At 42.4% G+C, this 14,413-nt stretch overlaps 1 protein-coding gene across 1 annotated transcript in view; it reads left to right on the top strand.

Moving 5' to 3' along the window:
• Nucleotides 1-13,847, top strand: part of gpat3 (glycerol-3-phosphate acyltransferase 3) — a 59,284-nt gene extending 45,437 nt beyond the window's left edge. The window contains exons 10-13 of the mRNA XM_039759684.1: nt 6,371-6,456; nt 7,786-7,914; nt 10,858-10,937; nt 13,237-13,847. Coding sequence (XP_039615618.1) covers nt 6,371-6,456; nt 7,786-7,914; nt 10,858-10,937; nt 13,237-13,333 — 392 coding nt within the window. The 3' untranslated portion in view covers nt 13,334-13,847. The remainder of the gene's footprint in view (nt 1-6,370; nt 6,457-7,785; nt 7,915-10,857; nt 10,938-13,236) is intronic.
• Nucleotides 13,848-14,413: the final 566 nt, after the last annotated feature.

Below are 14,413 nucleotides of genomic sequence, written 5' to 3'. Positions count from 1 at the left end.
TCCCTTTGAGAATATATCGATGCGTTTTGGACCTAAATCGCTTTTACTGGATTATATTCGCTGGAGCCTTACGGACACAATGGGATCAATACTGCTCGGAAATATTGATGTTTGACTTGCAGGGGGTCTTCAAAGGTAGGCACAGTCAACTCTTAAAGTATGTACTTCTCTGTAAAAAAGGCTTTAGTGTCAGTGCTGTGGTTGTTGTGTGTCAAAATAGTTTATATCATCGGAAAGACGAGACTTTGAAGTTTCATTTGATGGGTAGGGTGTCGAGATGCATGGCAGATAGGCATGCACACATTACTGTAACGTTTTTAAAACGCTGTTATGTCCCGGGACTGGCACGTGTGCGTGTTAAGAGAAAAGAAAAGAGGGAAAAAAAAGTGTGACTTACCTCCTGAGAGCGAATCACGCGCCTTCCTTCAGCCCGGTCCTCCTCTTTATGGCAGGCTCGGCAGCGCAGCGGCAGTCTGGCAGCGCGATGACGCCTGCACCGGTCTGGTGGCCTCTCTGATAGGCTGCCAGCCAGCGGCAGCACACACGTCGTCCTCCGCGGCGAGCAGCCTGACAGGTAAGGTGGCGCCTCCCATTCTTCAGGAGCGCGCCGCAGCCACTGAAAGACTCCGGCCCGCGTGACACACTACAGGAGCTGCCGCGGCAAAGGTGAAAAAGAGCCGCGGGTTGCCGACCCCCGCCCTAGTACTTCACAAACGTTAGGAAGTTTTCCTTCACACACAGAACCACAGACACATGGAATAAGTGACCAAGTAGTGTGGTAGACAGCAGGACTTTAGGGACCCTCAAAACTTGACTTCCTGGTGTTTTAGAAGAATTAAGTGGAGAGGCCTGGCGAGTTTTCTGATGGGCTGAATGGCCTGTTCTCATCCAGATTGTTTGTACATATTTTATTAAACCAAATATACTGTTCAAAAAATGGAGGGAACACTTAATCATCCCAATTTAACATCAAGTCAATGAAGCTTCAGGGATTTCAATATGTCCAGCTAGGAAGCCTAAGTGATTATGAGTCAACTTCAACTGCTTTGGTGCCAATGAAAGTGCCAAGAGGTGACCTGGAGAGGCAATGGCAAGACAAACCCAAAAAGGGAATGGTGGCCGCAGACAGTTGCTCTGTCCTCATCCTTCCTGACTAATTCTCTAGATTTGTGTTTTGGTTGTGACCTTGTTACTACTTGTAGCACGAGGTGGTGCCTGTAGCTGATTCCGGTTGCACAGGTAGTCCAACTTCTCCAAGATGGCCCGTCCATAAGTGCCATCACAAGGAGGTCCCAATAGCATGGAGGAGCTATCAGGAGATGAACCGTTACACAAGGAGATTTGGGCAGGGCCATGGAAGGGCATCAGCCCAACAACATTACCGGTATCTGCTCCTTTGTTCCAGGAGGAACAGGAGCGGCACCGCCAGCCCCTACAAAATGACCTCCAGCTGGCTACGGGTGTGCATGTTTCTGATCAAGCTAACAGAAACGGACTCCATGAGGGTGGCATGTGGGCGAGATGTCCTCTAGTGGGACCTGTGCTCACAGCCCATCACCATGCAGCTCGATTGACATTTGCCAGAGAATACCGCAATTGGCAGCTCCACCATTAGTGGCGAGTTCTCCTCACAGGTGAAATTGGGTTCACACTGAGCATGTGTGACAGACGTGAAAGAATCTGGAGATGCCCTGGTGAACATTTATGCAGCCTGCAACATCATCCAGCATGACCTGGTTGGAGGTAGGTCAGTGATGGTCTGAGGGAGGTGTATCCTTGGAGGGTCACACAGACCTCCACATGCTAGGGTATGGTACCATGATGGCTGTTAGGTACTGAGATGAAATCCTCAGAGCTGTTATCAGACTTTACGCTAGTGCAGTGGGTCCTGGGCTCTTTCTGGAACAAGACAATGTGTGTAGGCAGTTCCTGGTTTACAAAGGCATTGATGGCATTGACTGGCCCACATGTTCCCCAGACCTGAATCCAGCTGAGAACCTCTGAAATGTTATATATCAGTGCATCTGACTTCACCAAGTAGCACCACAGACTGTCCAGGATCTCACTGATGTCCTGATCCTGGTCTGGGAGGAGATCCCCATCTGCTGTTTCATCAGGAGTATGTCCAGATGTTGTCGGGGGTCCATACAGGCACATGGGGGCCATACACACTACAGGAGTTGCTGTGATGAAATTCACACAAGTTGGATCAGCCTGGGATTTCAGTTTTTGACTTTTCGATGTGATGTTGACTCAGCCCTCAGTGGGTTGGTGACTTTTGGCCTTTCATTGATTGTTGAGACATCATTTTTTTCTCAATGAATTACACAGTTCTTACTTAGTAAAGAGTTTCTACTTGAATATTTGGAGACTCAATGTGTTCCCTTAAATTTTTTTTTTATTTTTTTTTTAAAAGTGGTGTAGTTCACGATGAGCACACTCAGGTGTACAGTGGTGGCCAAAAGTCTTGAGAATGACACCAGTGTTGGTTTTCACAAAGTCTGCTGCTTCAGTGCTTTTAGATCTTTTTGTCAGATGTTTCAATGGTATACAGAAGTATATGGAAGTGTGGCCCAGAACAAACTCGTTGGGCACCTGGAGCCCCACCATTCTCCAGCCTGAGGAGGAGTGGAGGGGAATGGACTAGTAGCAGAGAAGTCGTACTGGGTCTTGGTGCTGGTGTATGAGCACTTTATTCTATAAATAAATGGGTGTAGTGTGGCAAAACCTGTGTCTGGATTGGCTTCACAATGTACTGTATATATAGAACATCTAGCCTGAACAAGGGGCCTGAGTTGCTTCAAAAGCTTGCATATTGTAATCTTTTTAGTTAGCCAATAAAAGGTGTCATTTTGCTTGGCTTTTCTCTACAGTCATAATGGCAAACACGGTGCAACACCCTAGACCAGGGGTCCTCAATCACGGTCCTGGAGAGCCGCAGTGGCTGCAGGTTTTTGCTCCAACCCAGTTGCTTAATAAAAAGCACTTATTGCTAAAGTAACACTTCTGCTTCACTTTAGTGATTTTGAGCCCTTATTGCTTAATTTTGTCTTAAACAGCTATTTTAATTGCTCCTTATTATCAATAACATGCAAATGACAAGAGAGAGCAGCATTTCTCCATTTCGCTTATTTCCATTTACACCTGTGTGTATTTATCTGCACTATTGGGTTTAATTAAATACTTGGAAGAAAAATGAAGAGAAAAAAGTGAAGGACTGAGAACTACTCGTCCATTTTAGCCTTCAAATCATTTGCATGATAGAAAGGGAAAGAAAATCTAGGATATGAGAATGACCTGACATAGCAGAGTGAATTTAATTTCATAGCTTGTTAGTGCTTTATTGGCAAGAATTGCTTTCTAATTAAGCAACCAGGTCAGAACAAAAATCTGCAGCCACTGCGGCTCTCCAGGACTGGGATTGAGGACCCCTGAACTAGTACTATATAGAACAAAGAAATTGAACAAAGAACACAACATCCTTGTTTCACAGAAATTCAAAACGAAGCAAGTGAAAGAGCAGGCAAGACCGTCCTTTTATACTAAAATCAATTGTGGCATTTCTTAATTAACTCTTTCATGGCCTAAGACCAGAGGGGACTGGGTGGTCTCATGGTCTTGGATCCCCACAGATTTTATTTTTTTCTCCAGCCAGTTTTTTTTTTGTTTTTTTTCTGTCCACCCTGACCATTGGACCTTACTCTTATTCTATGTTAATTAATGTTGACTTATTTTGTTTTCTTATTGTGTCTTTTATTTTTCTATTCTTTATTATGTAAAGCACTTTGAGCTACTGTTTGTATGAAAATGTGCTATAGAAATAAATGTTGTTGTTGTTGTAAGACTAACCGTAACCCACACTATGTGAACGTGCACCACTTATTTTCATATATGCTCATGATTCCCTCTGAATATATACAAATCATCAATTTTAAGAATATGCTTTTCTATATAGCCAGCACTAGGAAGACTTGTGGCTTTTCCAAACTTCTTCCATTTAGGATTTCTGGATATCACTGTGTTCTTGGGAACCTTCAATGCTGCAGACTTTTTTTATTTTTTTTTTTGTTGTTGCCTTCTTTAGGTCACGGGTCTCTGACTCTTTTTTTTCCCCTGAGAGCTACTTTTACAAAATGAAAATGGCCGAGAGCTCCTCATGTTTTCTGGCGTTTATTCTCATAGCTTATTTCAACCCAAACAAACTGAATAAGCTGGTTTTGCCTGAACATTTACAAAATGTTGGTGTCCACAACTCACGTTTTGCATGTGCATCACTGTGTCACGTCATTCACAGGTCCAGTTGCATGTGTGATGTGTTTGTTCAGTTGGTCAGATGACTCAACAAGAGAGGCAGGTGTCTGGTGGAGTGGAGCCCCCTTAGGTTCACTCTTATGGAGTCGTTTCAATGTTCGTCTGTCAGTCTTGTTCTGAACTTTGATTTCATGACATTCACGTCAGACTCAGAGGTATGGAGACCCAAACAAAGCAGACATTTTCAGAGCTGCTTGGTGAAGATTCTTATAGTTATCGGGCTCTGCTAAGCTCCAGAAATGCTGTTGAGACTTTAACTGAACATTATTTTGAAGGTTTACTAATATATAATAAATAAAATCCGTCGTCTGTCTGCTTTTCACAAGTGAACTACTACTACTACTTTCTATAATTTGCTTGAACATTCCGGTTGATTTTGCGACTTCTTTCATTTCGCTATGTATCATGGTTTGAATCTAAGAGACATTCCTTCCTTCCTCACTCACTTGCCAGCTTCAGGTCGTGGTCCTTAACTCCACTTAGCTAGCGAACAAGAGAACAATCGAATTCAACTTTGTTTGATATTTAAAATAGTGTTACTTAAGTCTTGATGAGTTTGAGTCGGGATATTCTCTTACGTGTATGCCACATTGGAAAGATAGATTGCAGTTCAGATTGTGGTTCATGATATGATTTTTTGTAAAGATCACCCACCCCTAATTTGACTAATCAAGTTTTCAAATTTATGTAGGATTCATTATAACCCGTTGGCGAGTTACTTGGAAAGGGACGTATTGGAGACCCCTGCTTTAGACATTTCCTGTGTCGAAGCTCTGCAGGCAACTCCTTCCACCTCATGGCTGACTTCTTGTAGGACTTTATATAGACCAGCGTGTGCCTGTCCTAATCACATGCAATCAATTTGAATTGACCACCGGTGGACTCCAAACAAGGTGTAGAAACATTAACAGAAATGGGTTGCACTTGAGTCCAAGCAAAGAGTTTCAATACTCACGTCAATAGGATATTTTTTTATTGTTACATTTGCAGAAATTCCTGAAAATCGTATTTTTGCTTTGACATTCTGGGGTAGGGCGGCACGGTGGCGCAGTGGTAGCGCTGCTGCCTCACAGTAAGGAGATGTGGGTTCGCTTCCCGGGTCCTCCCTGCGTGGAGTTTGCATGTTCTCCCCGTTTCTGCGTGGTTTTCCTCCGGGCACTCCGGTTTCCTCCCACAATCCAAAGACATGCAGGTTAGGTGGACTGGCGATTCTAAATTGGCCCTAGTGTGAGCTTGGTGTGTTTGTGTGTGTCCTGCGGTGGGTTGGCACCCTGCCCAGGATTGGTTCCTGCCTTGTGCCCTGTGTTGGCTGGGATTGGCTCCAGCAGACCCCTGTGACCCTGTATTCGGATTCAGCGGGTTAGAAAATGGATGGATGGCATTCTGGGGTATTGTATGTTGCTTGATGAGAGGGAAAAATTAAATTGAAATGATTTTAGCCAAAGGCTACATTTTGAAAAAGTGTGAAGGATCTGAATACTTTCTAAAGGTGCTGTAGCAACAATTAAAATCATTTTATAAACCTAGACATTCTAATATCTTATTTGCCATTTAGGTCTAAAGATGGGTATTAGTGGAAAAAGGCAAAACCTGTTTATCAGCAAATTCAGTATTCAAAAAGCAAGTCCATACTGGAAAAGGAAAATAAAGGAGAATATAAAGGATTGGCCACCCTTTCGTGCCCACACTGATGTCATGGGTTCTCTTCCATTTCCTACAGTGCCAGTTTCTTACTCTTTCTCCAGCCATACTAAGCGCATCATAGATGGATGTCGTAAACATCCGACCAGAACTGAAGAGGAACTGATTTTGTTGCAGCCCTGTATTTTGTATCACTCAATGTCATCATCACTTGCTGAGTGAAAGTTTGTATTCTTTCCCCAAGGCTTGCCCTTATCACACCCAGATTATGGCACTCTGATGTGCCAACTAAACGAGAATTACTTATAATAGAATTATTTGACTAAAAAGGCAGTAAAGTACATTTTTTGAGGAGTGCCATAAATGGATTTATGTGAACGAATGGTGTTTGTTCATTCTGCTCTTGACTGTTCTGCAGGCACCTGTATAAATAACACGTCCGTGATGATGTTCAAGAAAGGCAGCTTTGAAATAGGAGGGACCATTTATCCTGTAGCGATTAAGGTATGGAATTTAACATAATATGTCATTATTTGTGTGTTGGACTAATGAACTAATACATGAATAAAGTGCATTATTACAAATATTTGTGATGTACCATCTTTTGGAATGACAAATGCATGGCATATGTCTCTGTTATAGGGCATTTGGTATGGAATTCGTAAAAGTAGTGTTAATGTTTGTGACATGGCATCTCTGGGAATGACAAATGCAATGCATGTTATTACTACAAACGTCTGTGGTGCAACATGAGTTGGGATGATAAATGCAATGCATTTTATTACTAAAGATATTTGTGATGCGCCATCTGTTGGAATGATACATGCAATGCATTTTATTAATACAAATATCTGTGATGTGTGATCTGTAGGAATGAAAAATACAATGCATTTTATTACTACATACATTAGAAAATGCAGTCCAATAAATGGTGCACTGCAAACATTTATGCTGAATTTCCAGGGGTCTGTGTTGATTATTTTGATTTCAACCCATCTTAGACTCTTGACCAATGACAGAGAAACTGGTCAGGCACAAAGACGCTTGTCCTTTCAGTTAAATGGATTATAAACTTTATTATATTGATACCTGAAAATGGCTCGGCTATTTGAAACCTTTGGTGCATAAATTTAGTAGGGCCTAATTTTCAAGTAGTCTACCAGTTAATGTTTATGGAAAGTGCAGTGGGGCACAAATACTCACCATTATACTCCCCCACCCAGGAGAAGGACTGCTTCTGCCCAATGAAAGAAGCTCCGAGCACATCCATGGGATGTCTGTTGATACGCTTAGTTTGCTTGAAAGTTTGTGAATCACTGTATGCTGTAAACATGTCAGCTATCCGTTGCACCAGGCAACTGGACCAATAAAATAAAGCAGGGGGTGGGGCTTTGTGTGACTGTGTTGTTTTGATAGGCTGAAGCAGTATACAGTACTTATAAAGTTGTTAGTGTTCTCCTGAATTAAAAAAAAATATATACTATTTTCATTTAAAAATGACCATACCGCCATTCAGTCCAACATGAAAAGAAAGATCAAAATTGTTTAATTTTGTTCCAGGACTGAATTGACAAATGGTCCGGTTTTACAAAAAAAAAAAACTAGCATGTAATTGTGTGCTAATTAAATAATAAAAGGAAAATGAAGGTTATGTTGTAATAATTGGGGGTGGTCATTGTAAATACTATTATGATTAACTTTTTTTTTTTTTTTATATTTTGGATGTGTATCCCTTGACATTTTTTAAATTAAAGATGAAGATGAGATGCTGCAGATTGCAGACACAACATCTTTCTTAACAAGACCCCCTTTTTTTTCTTTGTCCTGTCTCAGTATGACCCCCAGTTTGGAGACGCCTTTTGGAACAGCAGCAAGTACAGCATGGTCAGCTATCTTTTGAGAATGATGACCAGCTGGGCTATTGTCTGCAATGTCTGGTATTTGCCCCCCATGACAAGACAGGTAAGGATACATTTTAAAGTGGTGGAGGGTGGGAGTTCTCAACCTTTATAGCAGTGGTCTCCATCTCCGGTCCTGGAGGGCCGCAGCGGCTGCAGGTTTTCATTCTAACCATTTTCTTAATGAGTGACCTGTTTTTGCTGCTAATTAACTTCTTTTGAATTAATTTTAATTGACTTGCCCTTTGAAGACTCAGACCCCTTGTTTCTTTTTCCTTAGTTAGCAGCTGAACAATAATGAGATATAAAATGAACCAAAACAACTGGTGTCCATCATACAATATCTAAAAATAAAGAAAGATGAAGGTCTCGGGAATGCTGATCTGCTCAGGTCCACAAAACATTTCATCAGTGCTCTTGAAAAAGAGAGCATCAGCAATTTCAGAAATGTCTGCTATTGCACAATGAGAGCAGCAACAAGCTATGGAATTAAAGAACAGGTTTAATTAGCAACGAGAATCGGCACCTAATTAAGCAACTGGTTGGAGTGAAATTGGTTGGAGTTTGAGGTCCTGACTTAGTTGGTCTTCTGTTGGCTCCCTCCCTTCACATTTCATTTCTATTTGGGTGCCATTCAAGGAAAGAAATGAAGCAACAATGAAGGAACAAATCTTAAAAATACAAGTCAGTTACAATGAAAGGAAAAGGAGTTAATTTGCAGCAAAAATTGGTCACCAATTGAGAAAAGGGTTAGAATGAAAACCTGCAGCCACTGGGGGCCCTCCAGGACCGGAGTTTGAGACCACTGGTATATACAGTACTTTTTCCAAAGTCACCCAGAATATGGAAAAACCCAACCACAAAACCAACCTCATCACCCCAATACAGGCCATGATATTTTGCCCTCTTGTATCTGCAGCCTTGACAGAGATGCTTATTTTTGGATTTTAATTTTGTTAACAAAAGCAGATTTGCTGCTGGTGCTATTATGCTGTCTGGGATTTCTTTTTAAAGCATAATACAAAATGAGCAGGCCATATTAAATACTTCCTGTGTGTTTTTTTTATTATATTAAAGTTTTTACTGGGGCCTGACTTTTGTAATCATTAGAAGATCGAGCATTTTTAGGGATAATAATGATAATCATTTTTTTTTTTTTTCATTTATATAGTGGCGTTGGCACCGGAAGACATTACCTACGGGCACAGATGCCGTACATTTTGTCATTTTATATATTTATAGATGTATGTGTAGTATTAATATATGTGTGTCTGAAGACGGATTGTGGATTGAGAGTTTGGAGGATGTTGGCCGATGTGGTGTTCTAGACAGGCTGACTGTTTTGCCCCCCTCCTTGTAAGATATACTGCCTTGTGTGGTTTTTCTCTCTGCCCTTCAATTTTCTTCCACCATCACCAAAGAAGTGTTTATACTGTAACTCCCAGCCAGTGTTCAGAAGCCATTAATAAGTCTAACAGAATGTCAAGTTATATAGCGCCTTGACGTGTGGAGTACAAGTCACAGGAGGTTCTGCTCAGGCTTTATAACACACTGGTGAGGCCTCATCTGGAGGACTGGGTTCAGTTTGGGTCTCCAGGCAGATTGCAGGGGATGAGTTATGAGGAAAGATTAAAGGAGTTGAAAGTTTTAACAGCTTAATGTCAGTAAAAGTAATGTATTACACAGTACGTAAAAATGTGAGGTTTGAATACACAATGTGCGGTCGGAAAATCAAGAGTCCACCTTATGAGAAAGATTTAAGAGTTGTAGTGGACTCAATACTATCAACTGGCAGACAGAGTTCAGAAGCCATTAAGAAGGCTAACAGAATGTCAGGTTATATAGCGCCTTGATGTGTGGAGTACAAGTCACAGGAGGTTCTGCTCAGTCTTTATAACACACTGGTGAGGCCTCATCTTGAGTACTGGGTGCAGTTTTGGTCTCCAGGCTACAAAAAGGACATAACAGCACAAGAAAAAGTCCAGAGAAGAGCGACAAGGCAGAGTCCAGGGCTACAGGGGATGAGTTATGAGGAAAGATTAAAAGAGCTGAGCGTTTAAAGAAGATTAAGAGGAGACCTGACTGGAGTGTTTAAAATTACGAAGGGAATTAGTCGAGTGGACTGAGACTGTGACTTTAAAATGACATCAGGAACACAGGGACACAGCTGGAAACCTGTGAAGGATAAATTTAACAAAAACATTAGGAAGTTTTTCTTTACAGAGAGAACCACAGACACATGGAATAAGTGACCAAGTAGTGTGGTAGGCAGTAGGACTTTAGGGACTTTCAAAACTCGACTTGATGTTATTTTTGAAGAATTAAGTGGAGAGGGCTGGAAAGCTTCTAGATTGTTCCTAAGACACATGTGGGATTAATTGGAAACTTGTAATATGGCCCAGTGTGAAGGCGTGCATCCAAAGTTGTTTTTTTTTTTTGCCCAGAAATCTGCTGGACTCGGCTTTGGCCCCCATCCCTGAACTCTATTAAGTGGATTTTAGAATGCTACATTTTTGGTAGAATTATTCCCATCTCGCCACACACTGATTTGTATGTTTGTGATATACGGGGTCATTTCTAACTTGTCCTGTAAATAAAAATTGTTTGCTTAGAGTCGGTGCTTGTGTTGTATCTAAATTTAGTCAGTCAGTCATTTTCCAACCAGCTATATCCTAACATAGGGTCACAGGGGTCTGCTGGAGCCAATCCCAGCCAGCAGAGGATGCAAGGCATGAACAGATCCCGGGCAGAGCGCCAGTCCACCGCAGGGCACACACACACAAGAACACCAAGAACACAGAATCGCCAATGCACTTAACTTGCATGTACTGTATTTGGACTGTGGGAGGAAACCCACACAGACACGGGGAGAACATGCAAACTCCACGCAGGGAGGACCTGGGAAGCGAACCCAGGGCTCCTAACTGCAAGGCAGCCGCGCTACCCACTGTGCCACCATGCCACCCAGTGTCTAAAGTGCTTTTTTTTTTTTTTAAAAACTTTGTAGGAAGGAGAAGACGCGGTCAGTTTTGCCAACAGAGTGAAATCGGAGATTGCCAGACAAGGCGGCTTGGTGGATCTCTCCTGGTAAGATTTTTCCTTTCCACTGACAGTCACAGAACTTTTCCCAGGGAGCATGCGCCCCCTGCTGGACACAGTTGGCCAGCCCCGACACGCTGCTAAGTAGTCAGGACCAGCTGGACCAAAGGTGACCACAAAATGACATTTCAGAGATGCCATTGTGATTAAAAAAAAAAAAAACCAAAAGTTAATATTGTTTTTTACAGCAACTCTTTGAAGTCGACACTCAACATACAAAAATATATAATAATGTAAAGAGAGTCCTAAAAACACTAAACCCTGTTCTCCAAGAAAGGGGTGGAGAAGACGAAACAAAAAAATTAAAAATAACAGGTGCAAAAATCCAATATAAAATATCAGGGCTACCCTTCTCTAAAACTGTAAGGGTGAAAGAAGGCCTTGATCACGATTTACAAAAATAAAATCCAACTTTAGGCTCTCGATCAGCCTTCACAACAAAAGTAAAGCTCCTTTAAAAGAAAACGGAGGCCCTGACGTACTTTTTTGTGCAGCCAACCACTGAGCCACTCTTACCGCTGTGTTCTCGATCTCGAGTGTCTCACTCGTCCACCTTCTCTGCAGCTATGTGCACTTAAGTGACCGCCTTCCCCTGTCAGCTCAGGACTTCCGTTAAGCTGGGAAATAAGAATTTCCAGCTTCCTAGATGGAATTTTCAACTGGAACGCCCCCTTAAGTCGGATTTCCTACTCGGAAACTCAGGCCTGGGGGGCACGCGTATAATACCTTGTATAGAATTCACACCAAAACATGGCGTACGGACCAAACTAGAAATGTGCGTATGCACAAAAAAAATTCAGATGCCTAAAACTTTGCATAAGAAACGCTCTACACACTTTCTCTTTATAAATCTCAATCAACATGAATTTTAATGCACGTGCCTACAGCCCCACCCCGACTCCTCCCAAAATTTTGCCTTTTTGAATATGCAAACCAATATAAATTGCCCCTTCCATTCATCCATCCATTATCCAACCAAGTATATCCTAACTACAGGGTCATGGGGGGTCTGATTGAGCCAATCCCAACCAACACAGGACGCAAGGTAGGAAACAAACCCAGGGCAGGGGCACGCACACACACACACCAAGCACACACTAAGGAAAATTTAGGATCGCCAATACACCTAACCTGCATGTCTTTGGACTGTTTTAGGAAACCCACGCAGACACGAGGAGAACACGCAAACGCCACACAGGGAGGACCCGGGAAGCGAACACGGGTCTCCTAACTGCAATGCAGCAGTGCTACCCACTGCGCCACCTTGCCGCCCCCCCCTTCCATTCAGTGTTTTGTTAAAAGATAATAGCAAAAGCACTTGTGAAAAAGAAGAATTTCAGCGAATGCGAAATGGAGGTCCTGCTCGGTGAAGAGGAGGAAAGGAAAAACGTACTGTTTGGTGGCTTAAGCAGCAAAAGAAAATTGATGGAGTGGTAGAGCACGGTGAAGGCTTTCAAAAGTTGAAGTTCAGAAAGCTGCACAGTGCCCATAAAAAAAAAAAAAAAAGATGTGGTCACATATCAAAGTTGACGTGCAAAGGCGAATTGCAGCCCACCGTCTGAATGTCATACAGAAGGGTATTAGGGCCACAGTGGGGAGAAGAGGGTCTATAACGAGATTAATTTCAACGTTAATCATTTTGTCATTAAAATAGAACGTTGTAAGCTTCATCTTAAGACAAAGTTTGTTACTAGAGTTACTCAAACCCCTTCGTAGCTAAAGTAGCACGTATTCTGCATATGCTTTGTATGCCAAGTGTTCCCCGACCCAGTCGTTAATCGCCATGTGCTTCTTAATCAGGCTTTCTCTTATGCCAATAGGAACGCACAGGCATTGATTGCCACACTGGGGACAGAATTCTTTTACACACCACTGTACTTTTAGTCTGTTGCACCTGGATACTGCCATCCGCAGTGTAAAGCGAGAGGGCCTGTGCACGGCACGCACTACTAAGCGTTTGCTAATCGCACCGCAGGCTGCGTCGGCAGCAGGATCAGTCTTGTGGCCTGACACTGAGAATATGTGCTTGGTTTTAACGGTCTTCTCTTCATTTATATTCCTTATGTGGAGGTGAACTTTGGCTGCTCCGTGTGAATAAAATCCCTGATTATACTGATTATTAATAATTAGACTTTATTATAAGCAGGTTTTATTTTTCTGAACATTTACTTTGATAACAGATTCATTTTTTTGTCCACCATTCCATATTATTTATCAACACTCATGCTATTGTTCCTTTATCATCTACCGACTTAATTCTTTTGTTATTAATGTCCACTGTTAACAGGGATGGCGGCCTGAAAAGAGCAAAAGTTAAAGAAACCTTCAAAGAAGAGCAGCAAAAGACGTATAGCAAGATGATTGTCGGCGACGACGGAAACTGAAAAAGAAGAGCAAAACACCCGAGGATGACCGCCTGCCCTGTTTGTGGATTGGAGATACAAAACCCCAAATAGACAGCTGAGTACGCGACCCACCAGTTGTGGAGAAACAAGAAGCACGCAGTGCACAAAAACAACTCGAGAGAAGTAATTTTGCCCGAACCCGACATCGTGCGGCGTCGGTCCCTCTCTAAAAAAAAAAAAAAAATTCAGAGATTATTTTTGTATAAATGTGCTTGTTGTTACATCAGACGTCATCCTAAAACCATTCAAAATATTGTTTTCTTTTTTCCTTGAAATAAACAGTTTCTGTGTTCTAAGTGCTCATGGGTAGTCGCTCAGGTGTGTATGAGTGATGTGCTTAAATGTCTGGGGGAGTCTACAATATTGTGAGGGGGTGTCGCACCCCGGTGTTCCATCTACCTTAGGTTTTAGCAGGGAAGAAAAATTGGGACTGAGAGTCAGTGGGACAGTCGGGGTGATGGACACAGCCGATTTAACAAGTAAAAAAAAAAAACTCCACGAGACAATATAAAAAAAAAAAGTGCACACAAACACTGCAGTAATTAAGATGAAAAATTAAAAAGCAATGTTCAAAAAAAAAAAAATTATATTCACATTAATAATACATTTATATTCAGGTCAGGTCAGGTTGGGGAGCCTGCACTGGCACAGCTTGTTTCCGCACCCACCAAATGACGAAACAGCTCAGGATCCCAGTTGGCAACCCCCCAGGCAGACACGCGGTCCAATCCCACCCTCTGGAAATGATCCTCTATCTATCACAGTCAGGTGTTAAGTGGGTGTCCCCTTGGCCTCGTCCAGCCATTTGGGTCCTCGGCAAGGAGCCGGATCATTGCTCGGGTAATCGCGCCACATGGCTGTAGTGCCGTAACTGACGCTCCCTCACAATGCAGGTCATGTGCCTCATTCGGGACTCCATGAGCAACACAAAGTCACACCAGCGGGACCCAAGGATTATCTGGAGAGACACACGTGAAGAAGTCCAGTCTTCATCTCAGGTCACTGGATAGCGTCCATGTCTCGCAAACAGGGAGCACCAGGACTCTAAAGGCTTCATCC

This window comes from Polypterus senegalus, chromosome 7 (genome assembly GCF_016835505.1).
Source record: "Polypterus senegalus isolate Bchr_013 chromosome 7, ASM1683550v1, whole genome shotgun sequence".
NCBI lineage: Eukaryota > Metazoa > Chordata > Cladistia > Polypteriformes > Polypteridae > Polypterus > Polypterus senegalus.
The sequence above is the reverse complement of the archived record's forward strand: the minus strand, read 5'-3'. Positions and strand labels throughout refer to the sequence as shown.